The sequence below is a fragment of the Polypterus senegalus genome, chromosome 18 (genome assembly GCF_016835505.1).
Source record: "Polypterus senegalus isolate Bchr_013 chromosome 18, ASM1683550v1, whole genome shotgun sequence".
Classification (NCBI taxonomy): domain Eukaryota; kingdom Metazoa; phylum Chordata; class Cladistia; order Polypteriformes; family Polypteridae; genus Polypterus; species Polypterus senegalus.
In genome coordinates, this window is record NC_053171.1 from 17,116,101 (window position 1) to 17,136,230 (window position 20,130).

A 20,130-nucleotide genomic window follows, 5' to 3' on the forward strand; every position below is an offset into this window, starting at 1 on the left:
ACGCTCTCTACAGCTGCCCTCCTCAAACACACGCAAGACTGGAGACCTCCCGATCCCTGGCTTCGGTTTGGCTCTCATCCCAGCCTCGAGACTTGGACTCCTTGGTCTCCAGGACGCTCACACCAAGGACTGCCACTCCAAGCCTCCCGACTTCCGCTGCCTTTCTGCGGCCTTCTGCGGCTCGTCGCTTTCACCTTGTCACTCCCGCTACCTGCTCGCTCAGCGGGAGCGACATCAACACAAACACGCGGGTGTCGGCCTAACACCCAGCTTCCATGCAGCTGTCCACGAAGCCATTCGCCGCGACGTCCGCTCGCTCTCGCGGCTCGCTCTCTCTCACCGACCTGCTTCCTCTCCTGCTCCCGGTAACCTCCGTCCTCTCCTTTCCTTTCTCCGATCGTTTCTTTCTCTCTCCCTAAAACCGACTCACGCTTCTTTTTAAAATGACGAGGGCCACAGCAGCTGCAGCATTAGCCGCGGGAGCAATCACGAATGTGGGCAGTTCCTCACCTGTGCACACGGTGAGAAACGCCCACATCGACGACTGCCCGCTGCTCGCATAACATCGCCCCCCTCACGAAGCCGCCTCGGGTGCGATGATTATTTATTTAAAATCAATGGCCTTTTCTCAACGAGCTGTGGACCCATAACACCACACCTGATCATGCATGGCTGTCAATGGAAGTCGGTCACTGGTGTTTATTGATGATACGACTGCTGGCAGAAGTGGCAGGATGAATACTGAAGGGTACGGAGTGGCTATCTTGTCTGCTCAGAAAAAGACAAATGCTGAAAATCTGATAGGACGAAGCTTCACAGTTCAGATGGACAAGAGGCCAAAATATACGGCGAAAGCAAACCAAGTGCTTTTCTTCAATGGCCAAGCCAATCAACTGACCTCAGCCCAACTGGACATGCAGTTCACTTGCTGAAGACAAAACTGAAGGCTGAAAGTCCAACGAACAAGCAGCACCTGAAGAGATCCGCAGTGCAGTCCTGGTAAAGCATCACTGGGGTGGAAACCCAGCACTTGCAGACGGCCATGAGCTCCAAACATCAGGCAGTCATATTTTGATTATGTTGATTTGTCCAAATACTTTTGAGCCCCTGAAAACAGGGGTTGGGTGGGTTGGGGGGTCATGTATATTAATGGCTGTCTTTTCGAAAACGGCTCACACAATGTTTTTGTTAAAGGCTTTAAATTAAAGCTGCTAGTCACATCTTGATTTCTTCAATTCAAATCCATCGTGCTGGTGCACAGAGCCAATATTATGAAAATCATATCACTGTCCAAATACTTATGGACCCAACTGTACACGTGTGTGGTTGGCAAGAAAGTACGACATTTCCAGGCCACAGGGAACAAAATCAAAGGTAGAGCATAGGAATATTAGAATTCGAGTCAGTCTGAAATATAAACTAACAAAGTGTGGACAATGACACTTGTTTGACGGTTGACAGGGTTAGAACAAGTTGGACATTGTTAGAGTAATGCGCAAATATTTGTGTTATTTTCACATCTGTTTCAGTCAATGATTCCATTTCCGTGGTTAATTTTTTACTTTGATTTGGCAGACATTTTTATTGCTTGCACTTTTCCTTGTTGATGCAATGCAATTTGGAAGTGTCATGTGACCACAGTCATTCAACTGATGATGTCACAGATATAATGGCATTTATACATGACAGCCACGGCACGGCATTCGCTATCCCTTGGTGGATACACGTCAAAGTAAACAGCTCTCTCTGGCAGTCGTTAGATTCGATTTCCTGTAGGCCAGTGTGCTACTGTAGGTTTGTATTTCTAGCTCTGACTATGTTTGGCCTTCTGTGATTGTTTGTCCTGCTCCTTGATTACCATTTCTAGTTTTTATCTAATGATTTTGACCTCTTGCTTTGCTGTGACTACATCTCTGTCTTTCTGATTATCTCCTGGTTTTATTTTTTAGTCTTACAATGATTCTTGGACGTGTCTTCTGTTCCAACTGACAATAAACTCTTACAGTCCTAAGGTCATTTGTATTCTACCAGAGATGGGAAGTGTGGCAGTATTTAGTAATAAAAGACCTGGAGGTGAAACGTAGTCATAAACAGGACAAAGTTTAAAATGGAACTAATACTCAAAATTCTGAAAATAAATGCAAAGCCAAATCTTAGCCAGAGAGCCAAAAGCAAGAAAACAATGTCCACGGGTCAAATTTATGAAACTAAAGCATGCAGAGAGGCTAAAAATGTGTGTACACCACTTTCTATGGAAAAGTTGGGATTTACAAAAGAAAACTTGTGTATATTTATGGTAACTCTGACCCAATCTGTACACGTTTCTGAGAAACAGGGAAATGATGACACCCTTCATCAAGTAGGGAAATGCAGTCAAACCAGCTAAATGAAGACTTATGAATATTATCCATATATATATATATATATATATATTGTCACGCACGCTTGAGTAGGAGGCATGGATTGATTCGACAGCACCTGGGAAACCACTGCGCCAGGGAATGGTGGGGTATTAACTTTCTCCCTCTGCTTCCTCATAGGAAAAAGACCGTCCTGCACCATAGGCATGGATGACCGCAGTCGCGATACTTCCGCCCTTCCTCCGCCATCTTGCCCTGACGTCATCCTTCCCATCCTCCCTTGCGGTCCTTCCCGACATTCCTCCACTTCCGGCTCCTCCCCAATAAAATGGCGCGGCGCCAGGAGTCGGTGCGCGCGATGAACTGTTTGTTTATGATTTTGACCTGTTTTTTTTCTGTACAATATACGGGGCGGAAAACCCCAACCCTTGCTACTGTCTCTCGGTCCTTTACAAGTGGCGTAGTCGGCAGGATTCAGAGATCCCGGAATGACGGAGGGACAGGACCTGAACACCGTGCTGCAGGGAATGAGCGCCCAGCTCCAGGCCCTGCAGCAAGCGCAAGCCGCTACCAACCGGGAGCTGGAGGCCCGAAGGCCAGGTTAGTGGAAGCCCAACGGGCGAGACCAGACCCGCCCAGGCAGCCGCCTCCCTATGGTCCGATGGGCCTTCGAGGACGCCGATGCCTACCTGGGCATGTTTGAGAGGACGGCCACCCGGAGCGAGTGGCAGCGGTCAGTGGGCGTCCATCTTGGCGCCATACCTAAGGGACCAGCGCTGCGGCCTATTATGACCTCCCTGAGGAGGAGGCCGCTAATTACGACCTCCTCAAGCCCGAAATATTGGCCCGCTCGGCATTAGCCGGGCCAGCAGGCGGCGAATGGCGGAACTGGGTCTTTGACCCGAAAAGCCGCTTCGCGCCCAGGCGTTGAGTTCTGGGGCAAGATGGGCGCTGGCTACGGCCAGAGAGCCCGACGGGCGGAAAGTCGTCGGCGGGTGGCCTGTGAAGGCCTGGTCAACGCAATGCCCAGTTCCCTCGCCCAGCAGGTCGGGGCACGCCTATCAAAATGTCGGGCCTCCTCGGCGTCCTGGAGCGTCAGTTGGCGGTCCTCCGACTTGGGGGGTCAGAAAAGCCTGCTCGCGGGAACCGGCAGGGACGGGCGGGCACCCCGAGCCCCTCGACGCGCTGCAGAAGCGCCAGCCAGAGCCAAAGAGAGGCGGGTCCGCGCTGTTTCAAGTGTGGCGAGACCGGCCACCTGCTGCCAAACTGCCCCATCACATCGCCCGGAGCCTATGGACTGCAGCTGGACATCACGGAGAGGTATTGTACCCGCCGCATCCCTTGGCGAGTCGAATCGGGAGTGGTGTTGCTAAATGGGCACGCCGTGGTGGCTTTGTTTGATTCCGCAGCAACATTACCATTGTTGCTCGCCGTTTGTCTTACCGCAACAGTGGTTAAAGCAACATTTGTTGGTTACCTGTGTACATGGGGGGACTAGGTCATATCGTTCCGCTCACTGCTATCTTACCTGGAAGGGGAACCAATCAAATGGCGGTCGCTGTGTTACCTGACCCCCTTCCCAGTGATTCTGGGACAAGACTGGTCTAAAAATCAGCGGTAAGCCATTCGCGCTCCCGGGCCTCGTTGGATCTTGTCATGAGGGGAAAAGGCACCCTCCCGCGGCCTCCACGCCGTGCACAAGGGCAGGCCCTATGGCGCTGGTGTCTCGGGGACCTTTCCGTGGCTACGGACCTTGACCGGAAGATTCCGCGGAGAAGGGACTAGCCAGGAACTCTCCCGGGCCCAGGCCCCAAGACCCTCTCGGCCTGGACCATCAATTTCGGTCCACGCCGCCTCCTTTAAGAGGGAGCAGTGGAATGATGACTCCCTGCGCTTTGCCCGAACGCGATTGTTCTGCCTAACAGCTCGACAGCGGACGGATCCACACGCGGGAACCCTTCTTTGTCCTTGAAATGATCTGTTGTACCGAGTGGCTACCCATGAGGGCGAGGTGCGGAAGTTGTTGCTAATTCAGCGTACCTTCCGGCGGGAGATATGCGAGTTGGCACATGCTCACCTCCTAGGCCCACCTGGGGCGAAAAACACTGGAGAGGATTAAGCTCCGCTTTTACTGGCCTGGGATCAATGAGGAGGTCCGGCGGTTCTGTCAATCCTGTCCGGAGTGCCAGACCCGCCAGATTCCTAGGAGGGACCGTGCTCCTCTAGTCCCTATTCCCCTCGTGGACATCCCCTTTGAAAGGATAGGGGTCGATTTGGTGGGACCCTGGAGCCCTCAACCCGTGGCCACAAGTATATCCTAGTCATGGTGGACTATGCCACCCGGTACCCAGAGGCGGTTCCCCTGCGCCCGCTAATACTAAAAGCATCGCACGGGAACTGGTTAACTTGTTTTCCGCGTGGGCATACCCAAGGAGGTCCTCACGGACCAGGGTACCCTTCACTTGGATACGTTCAAGGAGGTGGCCAAATTACTGCAGATAAAGCACCTGAAAGCGTCAGTCTATCACCCGCAAACTGGCGGGTTGGTGAGCGATTTAATCAGGCGCTTAAGCAGATGCTCCGCAAGGTAGTCAGCGGACGGCAGGAACTGGGACCAGCTCCTCCCGCTCGTGCTTTTGCCTACCGGGAGGTACCCCAGGCCTCTACGGGCTTCTCCCCTTTGAATTACTATACGGGCGACAACCCGGGGAATCCTCGACATCCTAAAAGAAGGCTGGGAGGCGAGGCTCTTCCCTCCTCTAATATTTTGAGTACGTGAGCGCAACTGCGCGACCGACTCACAAAGATCAGGCCCCTCCTAAAAGAGCACGTGACTCGTGCGCAAGCAGCGCAGGCCGGTGTTACAACCGCAACTCCGTCCTCAGGGAGTTCCGCCGGGGACCGAGTTATGGTGCTCGCCCCGACCTCCCACTCGAAGCTGCTCGCTCACTGGCAAGGGCCTTACGAGGTTAAGGAGAGAAAGGACTCGTCGACTATTTGGTAAAACAGCCCAACCGCCGACCGAAAGTGAGAGGATCTATCATCAACCTGTTAAAGCCCTGAGAGATAGAGAGGAGCTCCCAGCTCCGTAGGTCACTCTCCCTTTCACAAGCACAACTGCCCTTAACCTCGTGAAGAGCTGACCCCCAAGCAGCGGCAGGAGTTAGCCCAAACACTCCGAGCCATCCCGAGGTGGTGGCGAGTCACCCGGCGGACCGCTGATTGAGCCGCGATATAGTCACGGGCCGGGGTAATCGTCCGGAGAGGCCCTACCGACTCCGGAGGCAAAGCAGCGCAGAGGTCGAACTGGAGGTGAAACGTATGTTGGACATGGACATAATTGAAGAGAGCCATAGTCCCTGGTCCAGCCCTATTGTCCTCGTCTCCAAGCCAGGCGGCTCCTGGAGGTTCTGTAATGACTTTAGGCGTCTGAATCAGATCTCCAAGTTCGATGCCTACCCCATGCCCGCATTGGCGACCTCCTTGGCGGCTGGAGTGCGGCTCGATATCTGACTACCCTTGACATGACAAAGGGTATTGGCAAATTCCTTTAACGGCATCCGCAAAGGAGAAAACGGCCTTTAGCACCCCTAGCGGGCACTGGCAGTACAAGGTCCTCCCATTTGGGCTGCACGGGGCCCGGCGACCTTCCAGCGTCTGGTAGATAGAGTGCTGAGCCCTCCCAGTCCTATAGCGCCGCCTACCTGGATGGCGTTGTCATCTATTCCGGCACCTGGGAGGAGCATCTACTGCAGGTCGCAGCTGTCCTCCGAACACTGGCTAAAGCCGGCCTCCGCATAAACCCCGGAAGTGTTTTTGGATTAAAGGAGGCCAAATATTTAGGCTACCTCGTGGGACAAGGACAGGTGCGGCCACAGAGCTCCAAAGTGAAAGACATCTTAGAATGGCCCCGTCCGAGTACCAAGAAACAGGTGCAGGCTTTCTTGGGGCTTGCGGTTACTACCGCCGGTTTGTTCCCGTTTCTCGAAGAGCAGCACCCTTGACTGACCTGACAAAAGGGGCTCCCCTATACGTGGTGTGGACCGACAAAGCAGAACAGCGTTCAGTGACCTAAAGAAGGCCCTAACGTCGGCACCTGTGTTACGGACGCCCGATTTTGGGCTCCGTTTATTCTCCAGACCGGCGCCGGACACAGGCCTGGGTGCCGTGCTGAGCCAAAGCGTCGATGGTGTCGAGCACCCTGTGATGTACCTTAGCGGAAACTGATGGACGGGGAGACCGGCACGCGGCAGTGGAGAGGGAGGCCTTGGCCATTAAGTGGGCAGTGACCCACCTCCGTACTACCTGCTGGGTGCGAGTTCGCTCTGGTGACTGATCACGCTGCACTTCAGTGGATGTCCCTGCACAAAGAGTGAATCCGCGGGTCACCAGGTGGTTCCTGGACTTACAGCCGTATAAGTTCACTGTCACTTATCGGCGGGCACCCTTCAGGCCAATGCCGATGCCCTCTCTCGTATTCCGCGACCTCTCGGTTAGGTCCGCCCGACCTGGCGGTCCTGGGCTAAGGGGGATCGTGTCACGCGCGCGAGTAGGAGGCAGCGGATTGATTCGACAGCACCTGGGAAACCACTCGCGCCAGGGAATGGTGGGGTATTAACTTTCTCCCTCTGCTTCCTCATAGGAAAAGACCGTCCTGCACCATAGGCATGGATGACCGCAGTCGCGATACTTCCGCCCTTCCTCCGCCATCTTGCCCTGGCGTCATCCTTCCCATCCTCCCTTGCGGTCCTTCCCGACATTCCTCCACTTCGGCTCCTCCCCAATAAAATGGCCGCGACGCCAGGAGTCGGTGTCGCGCATATGAACTGTTTGTTTATGATTTTGACCTGTTTTTTTTCTGTACAATATACGGGGCGGAAAACCCCAACCCTTGCTACTGTCTCTCTCGGTCCTTTACAATATATATATATATATATATATATATATATATATATATATATATATATATATATATATATATATATACATATATATATATATATTGTGAGCTACTAGGGGTGTACCACTGCCCTAACCCTAACACAGACAGGCAGGAGACAGGTTTTGCCACACTTCAAACGTTTATTTACAGTTTTACTAGTCCACATTACCAGGAAACACAACGCAACACACCAACACCATTCAGTCCCTTCTTGTCACCAGTCCTTCTCCCTCCACTCCTCTTCTGGCTTTGTCCTCTGCTCCCGACTCTGGTCACTTATGGAGTGAGGTGGCTCCTTTTTATAGGTCACTTGGATGGACTCCAGGTGCCTAACGAGCTTCTTCCGGTCACACTTCTGTTTATTATTTCTGTGACCAAATAAGGTCCATGCGCCCCCTGGAAACCAAGGGGCTGCCCTCTATTGGCCTGGGGAAAAAACTGTCCAGATAATCTTCTTTCCCCGGGGTCCTTCCAGACTTTGGGCATCCTGGCTGGGCAAGGGCCCCGGCCATCCACCACAATATATATATATATATATATATATATATATATATATATATATATATATACATACATACATATACAGTATATATATATACTGTATATATACAGTATATATACTGTATATATCAATCCAATGTCTGTCTGTATGCCTGTCCGCTTTTCACGAGAAAGAGAACTACTTAATGGATTTATATCAGGTTTTTTCTATAATTTGCTTGAACATCCCACTTGATTTTGCAACTTCTCTTATTGCACTATGTATCACAATTCGTTTGCAGTACTGATTTATTCATGTGATTCCAAGAGATATGTAGCAGGGCGAGGGGAGGGTGAAGCAGACAGGACCCTCCTCACTCATGCGCCAGCCTCCGTTCGAGTCGGTCTGATGTGGCATTGGCGAGAGAGATTTTTCTTCTAATCACGATTCAAGATATTACAGTTCCCTGTGAAGCTCTGCTCTTGCAATGTCAATTAACAAGGCCCAAGGACAGACACTCAAGATGGCAGGAGTTGATCTTAGCTCACCAGGCTTCTCGCATGGTCAGCTTTATGTCGCTTTCTCCCGAGTTAGCTCCCTAAGAAACCTATATGTCCTCGCCCCGATAGCAAATCCAAAAATATTGTATACTAGCAAAATACCCGTGCATCGCAGCAGAGAAGTAGTGTGTTAAAGAAGTTATGAAAAAGAAAACAAAACATTTTAAAAATAACGTAACATGATTGTCAATATACAGTAATTGTTTTGTGAGTGTTGCTGTCATCCATGATTTGATTGTCATTATTTCTTTCAATCAGGTTAAATGTATTTGGAGGACGTGTTGTGTTCAAGTTACATTCCGTGTTTGTCAATCGTTGTAAAGATAACAGGTTTCAATCATCGAAGTGTTCACTACCCAAATCGGTACTCGTGAATCTAAAATGTTTAACAGGCATTACCGGTATTAAGTTGTGAATTTGCCTGCGAATATTTAGCGGCAGCGTGTCTATGAACTTAATTTAAACTTAAGCTTTACACCTTGCTTTCCTACTGATATGTCTGCAAGGCTTGTTCAGATTCAGATGGTTGTTCCTTTCTTACTGCATCAATAAACAGCTCGTCTTCTTCTTTATGTGAGACATCACACACTGCATGCACGGGTTTACCTTTCCCAGTCCTGCAAACTTTAGCGAAGTGGTTCAATTTACCACATTTTTTGCACTGTCTTCCTTTAGCGGGACATTGACTTTTTCCACCGTGTGCTTTGTTTTCCGCAGTAGCTGCACTTATGAATATGCTTGTATGCATCACTCACTTCATATTCTTTTGCTGCCTTCTCAATTGTGTAATGCGTTTTTTGTTCAGCGCTCTTTGGAGCTTTTGCTTGTTGTCTGCATATTTCGTTCACAGTCTGTTCACGTGAGCCGCTCGGAGTACATGCATCGAAGGTTCTCAGCTGTGCTTGTGCTATCTCGTGTGATGTTGCAATGTCCACAGCTTTATTTAATGTTAGCTCAGACAAGGCACTTAAAAGTTTCTCTTGCACTTTCGCTGAGTTTGTGCCAAACACTATTCTATCCCTGACCATCTCATCTTCGTTTGCATAAGCACAGTCCTTCATCAGCAATTTTAACTCTGTTACAAAGTGATCAAAAGTCTCGTTTATACCTTGCGTCTTCTCACTAAACTTGTATCTCGCGAAAATCGTATTCGTCTTAGGCATGACAACCGCCTCGTAGCGGCACAGTGTCTATTGGATTGCTGGTGACAGACGGCCTTATATGGGCAGGCACTCAATTACGTGGGAGGCGTGGGTAAGGGAGACGCAATATAGGCAGGCAGCCAACTACGTGGGAGGCGTGGTGATGGGTGACGCAACTCTGCCTCACACGTCGACCGAGCTGCAGGCCATGGCTGTATATATGTACGTAAGTAGGATTCAATTATGACCCTTACGCGTAGAATTTCGAAATGAAACTTGCCTCACTTTTGTAAGTAAGCTGTAAGGAATGAGCCAGCCAAACTTCAGCCTTCTACCTACACGGGAAGTTGGAGAATTAGTGATGAGTGAGTGAGTGAGTGAGTGAGGGCTTTGCCTTTTATTAGTATAGATCAAGAGGCCCTCGGATACGAAACCTGTCAATATAAATTCTCAATACAAATTACATTTTTTTTAAATTGATTTTTAAAGTTTGTCCTGTTTTACTACTACGTGGGCGGAGATGCAGGTTGCAGGGGACAGCTAGTAGTTCATATAACTAAATCATTATTTTAATGTGCGTTGAAGTGACAAACATATTACACCTCGAAAGTGATGATAATAATATACAGACTCAATTTAATCTCCTACTTAAGAGGGCCAAGGCTGCGTATTTGCACTGAATAACTGTTTTGTTTTGTTGTCAAGTCTTTGGACTCAGCGTCTTCTCTCTGGTGCAAGACAGTGACTTACGCGTCACAATTTAAACAACTGCACATGTCATTTACATTTTTTAAAGTATTGTTTTTTTAATAGTTTTGTTTGTTTAGTTTAAATCTTCATCTCTGAAAAACTGGATGTAAAAGAGCAATGCTGTGGTCAGATTTGGATTCAGTACTCTACAGTGTATAAGAAACACCTACACTTTTTTAAAAGAAGCAAATCAATGTTTTGTTTTTTCTGACTGGAGTAATTATACAAGTTAAAATCTCCCAACATGCAACATCAATTTGACACTTCTATTAAATACCGTATGGCCCATTAAGATTACTGTATTTACTTCACCGTCACAGGTATAGCAGGTCTCCTCTGCTTAACTCCAAAATAATGGCGCTTTTCCACTGCATAGTACGGCACGACACGGTTCAGTTCAGCTCACTTTTGGGGGGTTTTCCACTGGGAACTGTACCTGGTACCTGGTCCTTTTTTTAGTACCACCTCAGCCGAGGTTCCAAGCGCAACCGTTACCAAAACGTGACGTGTAAACTCTGCTGGTCACTGATTGGCCGGAGAAAATCGTCATTACTGCGTCACTGGCTAGTCTTTTCTTTAAAGGTACACACACGCGGAAGTTTGTGTCCCGTCTCTCAATCGCTGGACGCAGTTTGTTGCATAAGTGGATGAATGTTTCCTCAGACATTCGAAAGTTCTCCAGCCACTGAGTGTTTGTAAAACCGGGAACAATCACATCCCACCACTCTGAAGCACGGTTAAATGTCCAAACAGATGGTCTGTTGCGGCGACTTTTTTGCAAAATGTGGAAGATCTGTAATATACAGAATCAGCATTTTAATGTTACACTGGCAGTTAAGTTCATTTTATGCTTTGCAACAGTGATAAAAGTTAGCTAGTGATGTGCTTTTTTTAGATGCTTACCCTTGCGCGTCGAGCTAAAGTGTTGTCGTTGTCTGCGTGTTGTTGTAAAAGTTCCACGGTGTCACGGCAGTAGAGGCGGCGCAACTATAACGACACATGAATAAGCCCGCCCACTCTAAAGCAGTACTGAACTGCAGTCGAAATGCAAACCGAGCCGAACTGAGCCGAACCAAGGTGAGCTGTACTGAACCATGCTGTGCCATACTATGCAGTGGAAAAGCGCCTTTGATGAACCTTTTTTAACGTCTATTGAACAGATCGGAGTGAAATAAAGGTTAGTGTATTTTTCTTTTCTGAAGACCAATGTGGGAAACTAAAAAGAGGAGTTCACTACACACAATGACAAGAGATTCATTTATATATTTGTTAAATAATGTGGAAGGCATTCACTGGATTATTATATCATTTTCCAGGAAAAGGGATGTAAAAACATGCGAGTGATACCTGGTTATGTTTCTGGTGAGCAGCACCTCCTGGGTACTGGCTGGCAGTGGAGGTGGATATGGAACATCCCTGTTGTACTGAGAGATCTGTCCGCACAGGATTACATGTCCATCTTTGTTCATCTAAAATCGAGGGAGACAGTTAAGAAAAATAGGCGTAATAATACTGAGACAGAGCAAAAAGAATGCTTAAATTACCAGCAACTTTGGAAAGTCAGCCTAAGAACCAAAAGCATGTTACTGTGTAAAGTGGTAAATGAGTCACACAAAAGTGGAGGAGTGGAAGAAAACGCATTGAAAACGCAAACAAGCAACTGCAAAAAAAGAAATAGACATGTCCCACAAAGAAGTGTGCCAAAGTTGTTTGCTAAATTCAAAAAGTACACCATTTGAGATGGGTCACTACTGCTTTACTAATGAGACATTTTTGATTAATGTTTCTTAGACATCCTCACAGGTGGCGCAGTGCTAGTGCTGCTGCTGCTTTGCAGTAAAGAGACTGTGGAAGATTGTGGGTTTGCTTCCTGGTTCCTCCCTGTGTGGATAGAGCTTTGAGTACTGAGAAAAGAGCTATATAAATGTAACAAATTATTATTATTAAACACCATTTCTTCACAACAAGTCATCTACTGCAAGCTCCCAACTTCTCTATTATTCATTAGCATGAACTAGAGGAAGTGTGCCAAAGTTGTTTGCTAAGTTCAAAATGTGCCCCATTTGAGATGTGCAAATAAAACTTTTTCTTTTGACAAATGGGTCACTACAGCTTTACTTCTTCTTCTTCTTCTTTTGGCTTCTCCCATTAGGGTTCACTACAGTGGATCATCTTCTTCCATATCTTTCTGTCCTGTGCATCTTGCTCTGTTACCAGAGGTGGGTAGAGTAGCCAAAAATTGTACTCAAGTAAGAGTAGCTTTACTTCAAAATAATATTACTCAAGTAGAAGTAAAAAGTAAGAGTAAAAAAGTATTTGGTGAAAAGACTACTCAAGTACTGAGTAACTGTTTGATCATAATAAATTATTTATATTTTAGAAATGTTGTAATAAGACAGACAAAACTATAAAATAATGTGCAAATTCTGCTATTTCCAAATAATATAATAAAAAATGAGTAAAAATAAATGACATCTTTACAAAATAAAGATGCACAAATAACACAAAGTTCCAATTCTCAGTTTTTCACAACAAAGCTTTTGAAGCCGATACCTACAGTAGGTAACATGTATGTGTGAACAGTGCAGACTACTTACAGTGACGAGATCTCCGGTACACTGACAGTCTCATACTGCATACGCACTTTATGGTGTAGCGGGTCCGCGGCTTCATGAAAAAAAGGCCAGTTTCAAATCCATAAAGCCGTGTCACTCTCCATGGGCGTAACTGCACGACCGTGGGGAGTTAATGAGGTAGTTGGAATGAGTTGCACCTGCACGTGCGGGTCCGATCGTTCTCAATTGATTTATTGGCTTACTGCGGCGTGTGATTAAGGCCCACGGAGACGGGAGTGTATATATACGGGTCAGCACAAAAAAAAAGAAGGGGGAATCAAAGAAAAGGAGAAAAGAAAAGAGCTTGTGGCTGCTGAGTCTCCGCCGGCTACGCGAGCAATGGGTGAGCCAGGAGAATGAGAAGGAGGTGGGCTGAGATCAGGAGGAGTTAGTCTGCATTTTAACCTCGGATTTTTAGCGGATTTATTTATTGATTTTTTTATTCTTACTTTTCACAATGATTTTTATGGATTTATATATGTACTGTTTTTTAGAACACTGCACCACTGACACTTTTGTTTTGACTGTTTTTTAATAAAAGCACTTGAATACTTTTTCCACCATCCTCTGGCCTCATCAATGAATTATCCTCATATGTCAGCTCATCTCAGTCATAACTATCGATGGTGTGGGTTCAGCAGACTCCCATGTGGGAAGAGGGAGTCTGTAGAGGACCGGCATCGTCACACACTTACCCTCCAAATAGCACAGCTGATGGAAAATAACATCAGAACAAGGCAGCTTGTGGACATACAAGAAGTCTCATTTTACCATGACTGCCTGTGCCTGTGCATGTTTGATTAACATGTGCTTGTTCTTCACTCAGTGAAGTGATGGTTACGCTTCTCAAGGTTCTTGTAGTGAAGCTGTGACCGTTTAGCAGGGAACAGGAGCCCCGCATGACTAAAAAGTCTCTCACAGGCTGCAAGACGCAGGAAGTTTGTGTGTGGTCATGTTACTGCATGGCTACATCTTATTGGTGAAACGGAGCCATATGATTATTGTTGCTACGTCTGATTGGTGAAACAGTCATGCAGTTGATCGGCCTCCATATTGAATTTTCCAAACGTCACTAATTCTCCTATTTCCCGTGTAGGTAGAAGGCTGAAATTTGGCAGGCCCATTTCTTACAGCTTACTTACAAAAGTTAAGCAGGTTTCATTTTGAAATTCTACGCGTAACGGTCATAACGGTCAACAACGTCCGCCATTTTGAACTTTCTTATTTATTGCCCCATCTTCACGAAATTTGGTAGGCAGCTTCCCTGCGCTAACCGAAACCAATGGACATACTTATTTAAGTGGTATGACACCACTGTCGGCCGCCATATTGAACTTTCCAACGTCACTAATTCTCCAACTTCCCGTGTAGGTAGAAGGCTGAAATTTGGCAGGCTCATTCCTTACAGCTTACTTACAACAGTTAAGCAGGTTTCATTTCGAAATTCTACGAATAACAGTCATAACGGTCAACAACGTCGGCCATGTTGAACTTTCTTATTTATGGCCCCATCTTCTCGAAATTTGGTAGGCGGCTTCCCTGCGCTAACCGAAACCAATGTACGTAATTATTTCGGTGGTATGATGCCACTGTCGGCCGCCATATTGAACTTTTCAACAGTCTTTGTTACTTATGGGACCATCTTCAAGAAATTTGGTACACGGGTTCCCAACACTAACTGAATCCTACTTACGTACATATATACGTCCATAGCCTGCACCTCGGTCACCGTGTGAGGTGGCGTTGGTCCCCCATCCCAACGCCTCCCACGTTGTTGGCTGCCTGCCTATATAAGACCATCCTTCGCTCCGGTCTCTACATTCCCTTCCTTGCTTCGCTACGGGATTCACGTCTCCCTACTGATAACTACAGCCTTTTTGTTTAATCCACGGCTTCTCTGCTGTTTTATTGTTCGTTTATTACAATTATAGTTATTGTTTAGGTATTTTACACTTACTTTACATTGTTCAGGTACCCATTTCCTTCATCATTCCAACCGTACCCCCATTAACATGTCTATCGAGGTGATCACCATCGATCAAAGAACTGTCACTTACCGAGTGGTTTCCATTCCCGGAGATGGCACCTACCTTTTCCATTCTCTTTATTACATACTGCACAGCCATATCAGGCTCACTCTTGATATCCGGAGGAACATTGTGTCTTATGTATTGAATGACTGGGACAGGTTCAAGGTGTGGACTGATGACGGTACAGGAGATAATTATACTACACAGGAGCACTAGAAGAGTGAAATACTTAAGCCCTTCACCTATGGTTCTGCATGTGAGTTGATGGCTGCCGCTGAATTGTTCGGTTGTCGCTTTCAAGTGTACCGAAAAGGCCGGCCATACACCACAACACCTTATGAGAAGGACTTAGGAGTTGTAGTGGACCCGACACTATCACCTGCCAGACAGCGTTCAGAAGCCATTAAGAAGGCTAACAGAATGTCAGGTTATATAGCGCCTTGATGTGTGGAGTACAAGTCACAGGAGGTTCTGCTCAACTTTTATAACACACTGGTGACGCCTCAACTGGAGTCCTGTGTGCAGTTTTGGTCTCCAGGCTACAAAAAGGACAAAGCAGCACAAGAAAAGGTCCAGAGAAGAGCGACTGGACTGATTCAGGGCTACAGGGGTTGAGTTATGAAGAAAGACTGAATGACTCTTTTTAGTTTAAATAAAAGGAGATTAAGTATAGACCTGATTGAAATGTTAAAAGTCTGAAGGGAATTAGCATATTGGATCAAAGCTGTTACCTTAAAATGAGTTCATCAACACGTGGCAAACAGTTGGAAACTTGTTAAGGGGAAATTTCACACAAACATTAGGGAGTTTTTCTTTACACTGAGAACAACAGACACTTGGAATAAGTGACCAGGTAGTGTGGTAGACAACAAGACTTTAGGGACTTTCAGAACTCGACTTGATGTTTAAGTGGATAGGACTGACGAGCTTTGATGGGCTGAATGGCCTGCTCTTATTCAGATTATTCTAATGTACTCAGCTTGAAGCATTTCAGATTGCTCAGGAAGAAAGACAGAAGAGAACTGGGATTATTTCCAAGCACCAGTGCTGCCTCGCAGTTAGGAGACCCAGGTTCGCTTCCCGGGTCCTCCCTCCCTGTGTGGAGTTTGCATGTTCTCTCTGTGTCTGTGTGGGTTTCCTCCGGGTACTCCGGTTTCCTCCTACAGTCCAAAGACATGCAGGTTAGGTGCACTGGCGATTCTAAATTGTCCTAGTGTGTGCTGTGTGTGTGTATATGTGTGTGCACACCCTGCGGTGGGCTGGCGCCCTGCCCGGGGTTTGTTTCCTGCCTTGCGTCCTGTGTTGGCTGGGATTGGCCCTAGCAGATCCCCGTGACCCTGTAGTTAGGATATAGCGGATTGGATAATGGATGGATGGGTTACAACATAGCGTTTGGTTGATCGTGCTGCCCTGTGAAGCATCCTGAGGGTTCGCGGAGATCATGGATATCGAGGGTTTGAGGTTGCTGGATATCATGGATATCATGGCTGGCCTGTACCCTGGTACTGTGAGTATTGTGCAGAGTGGAGGCAGGACCTCTGCGTTTTTCCCAGTTGATTCTGGGGTTCATCAGGGGTGTGTTCTGCTCCTACTCTGTTCAATTCTTGTATGGACTGGGTGTTGGGCAAGGTCGTGGGGTCCAGCAGCTGTGGGGCATCTGTTGGTGAAGAAAGATTCACGGATCTTGACTTTGCTGACGATGTTATGATCTTCATTGGAGGTTCTGATCGGGGTGCTCGAGAGACTGAGCGAGGAGTCTGAGAGTCTGGACTAGCGAGTGTCCTGATAAAAAACATCCAGGTCTTTAATGAGCTCTTGGGCACGGCCATCAGCAGTGTGTCTGTCTGCAGAGAGAGTGTCGACCTCGTCGAGAGGTTTTACTTACCTTGGCAGTGACATTCATGTCTCTGGTGACTCTTCCTGTGAAGTCTGTAGACAGATTGGGAGAGCATGAGGGGGTCATGAGGTCGCTGGAAAGGGGTGTGTGGCGCTCCCGATATCTGCAAAAGGACGACGGTCCAAGTCTTTAGAGTCCTGGTGCTTCCTGTCTTGCTATATTGTTGCGAGACATTGACGATATCCAGTGACCTGAGACAAAGACTGGACTCCTTGTGTCTCTTTAGAAAATCCTTGGGCACCGTTAATTTAACTTTGTTGCTCATGGAGTCCCGAATGAGGCACATCACCTGCATTGTGAGGGAGTGTCAGTTACGGTACTACGGTCATGTAGCGCATTTCCCTGAGGGTGATCCTCATTGTTGGGGACCCGAGTGGCTGGACCAGGATAAGGGGTCGCCCACGTAACACCTGGCTGTGGCAGATAGAGAATAATTTTCGGAGGGCGGGACTGGACCGCGTGTCTGCCCGGGGGGTTGCAAACCGGGATCCTGAGTTGTTTCGCCGTGTAGTGGGTATGGCAACACGCTGTGCCAGTGCATGCTCCCCAACTTGACTTGACTTGTTGCAACATAGTAACATTTGAAAAATTGTGAAAGAGTCTAAATATTTTCTGATTCCACTGTATATTCTCACCAAATAAGCTGCCAGTTGCATAACACTCAATACGACAGAACAAAGGCGCAAAACCTTTCAGACTATTAAATCATATAAAAAATAAAAGTGAAACTGCCTAAATTGTTCCTGTTGATGTCAAACTTCTGAAATTTAAATCAAGCCGTATGGCTGTGCTTATCTAAGATGTGCTTCCTGCCGTTCATCTAACCACAAACAACCACAGTCTCTAAATTTGATGAGCATATCAAGCAGCACTCATAATTATTTGTAAATCTGCAGTCCTGCATTAAGCAGTCCAGTGTGATACACGCTGAGGTGCAATGAGTTACACTTTTAGTTATTCAAAAAACTAGCAGACTTTCTGTAAAAACTATTGTGAGATAATAAAGAAAATTACATCAAACCAAAAAAAGAGACCAATTTACCTTTACGAAACAAAACACACAAGCCATACTAATGTGCATGAATCTTACAGAGGAAGCCAAAGCAGTGAGTAAAACTGTCAGGTTCCTTTACAAGTGCAAAACACAAACTAACCGATAAATGAAAACTACTGACTGAAACTTAGAACACCGAATGTGAAAATTTGCTACCAGTAATACCAGGTTGCACACTAGAATGCAGACGGCTCATTAAGTAAGGGCCTCGCCTTTTCCCTTCAAGCAGAAGCAGCAGAGTGAATAATGAATGTCATGAAACACAATTGGATTATCGCTGCTGCCTAACATGTGGGCTAAACCCGTTTTTTTGTTATAAGAATAAAGGATTCCCAGCCTCACCCTCCTGATTGCTGGAGGTGCCTATGAAATAAGGCTGGCTGCTAAGAGGTTGCTGGGGGGTGAGACTTGGTGCTTCTATTGTCTTTACCTTTTAGAGACCGAGTGCCCAAACTGCAACCCAAAACCCACTTATTTATCGCAAAGTGCCAACACGGCAATGTAACCTGAATACTGAGATTTTAGTTTAGAAAAAATAACTCATACATTAACATCTTTTGTCTTAAAAGAAAAACATAATAACAGAGCTTTCAATGATACAAACAACTATTTATTGAAAGGTAAAAGTTTGCATTTGGCATGCATTTGTGAGTTTTGCTGTTGCATGCATGCTGATAATTTGTCTAACCTTGCTTGGCTCATACTTTGTAAGTTTGAGAGTAACACATGCAGCACTCAGGTCATCTGTTAGTCTGTTTCTGGTGTCAGATTTGATATAATTCAAAGCTGAAAACAGCTGCTCAAAAGTATAAGATGATCCAAACACAGTAAGGAAAGCAATCCCAAGTGCTTTCATTGACTTAAAATTATTTGGCAGAGGATTCCAAACTTTAAGGATTTCATTTTCAGAACTAACTGTGCTGTCCTTTGTCATCCCTTCTACTTTCTCAAGTGTTTCACGCAGGTCTTCCCCATTAACCTCCATTCCCGTTCTCTCTCTTTTTTTCTCCCTTTCCATCTGCCTCGCACTTCTATTATATATTATGGGGACGTGGATCAGGTGTGGCGATTAGCAGCTCCCGGCAACAATTACAGATGCGGGCGACTCCTCACCTGTACACTTAAGAGAGGACCACCCGCATCATGAAGCTCCCGGGAACTGCTCCGGCCGCACTACCACTACCCCCTCTAAGCCGCGAGTGCGGCGATTATCTATTACACCTGGCCTTTTCAATTTTGAGCTGTGGACCCGCTGTACCACATCCTCTCCAGTCCCAACACAGGAATCACCTTCACAACAGACTCAACAGGCTGCCGTCCGTGCCGCACCCTCACGACGCACGTGAGCCGCCCGCCTTATCCCAGACAGGAGAGACAGGAAGCGCTCCCATTGGGCTGCTGGGCAGAGGGGAGGGTGATGTGAGAAATGTCGTCAGGTGTGCGTGGAAAGGGGGAAGGGAGCAGCCTGCCCCCGCATCCCTCTGGCTTTCTAGTAACGAACTCTGTGTTGGGGCGATGGCACGGGTGCCATAGGTTCGCCACCATTGGTTTACCATTCCTAGACTTATAATGTAGTTTGCAATTTTCTAACAGTTCTGATGAATTTTTAAAAGTAAAACACATGCATGTCTCAAGCTAGACCCTCACCTCTGCCCAACACTAAATGATCCACATATATTTGTTAAACATTAGTTTCAGTGACATGGTGTAGAACGAAAAAGACGTGTTGGTAACATCACCCTGTTACTGCCACCCTCAATAAAATAGGCTAAAAAAGCAAATACAGTAATCCCTCGCTATATCGCGCTTTGACTTTCGCGGCTTCACTCTATCGCGGATTTTAAATGTAAGCACATCTAAATATATATCACGGATTTTTCGCTGGTTCGCGGCTTTCTGTGGACAATGGGCCTTTTAATTTATGGTACATGCTTCCTCAGTTTGTTTGCCCAGTTGATTTCATACAAGGGACGCTATTGGCAGATGGCTTAGAAGCTACCCAATCAGAGCATGTATTACATATTAACTAAAACTCCTCAATGCTATACGATATGCTTCCGGCACGGTGCTTGATTGTTTGCTTTTCTCTGTGTCTCTCACTCTCTCTGCCTGACGGAGGGAGTGTGAGCAAAGGGGCTGTTTGCACAGAGGCTGTTTGCCTAGAAGATACGGAAGCTACTCTACAAAATGCCGCTTTATCGCGGTGCTTCTGCATATTTATTAGCACGTATTGATTTTTTGATTGTTTGCTTTTCTTAGTGAGCGCTCTCTCTGACATTCTCTGCTCCTGAAGCGCTCC

The 20,130-nt window shown here is 46.8% G+C and overlaps 1 protein-coding gene across 1 annotated transcript in view; it reads right to left on the reverse strand.

Annotated features, from left to right (window-relative positions):
• ptgr2 (prostaglandin reductase 2) overlaps positions 1 to 20,130 on the reverse strand; it is a 97,796-nt gene that overhangs the window by 22,776 nt on the left and 54,890 nt on the right. The window contains exon 6 of the mRNA XM_039741497.1: positions 11,583 to 11,704. Coding sequence (XP_039597431.1) covers positions 11,583 to 11,704 — 122 coding nt within the window. The remainder of the gene's footprint in view (positions 1 to 11,582; positions 11,705 to 20,130) is intronic.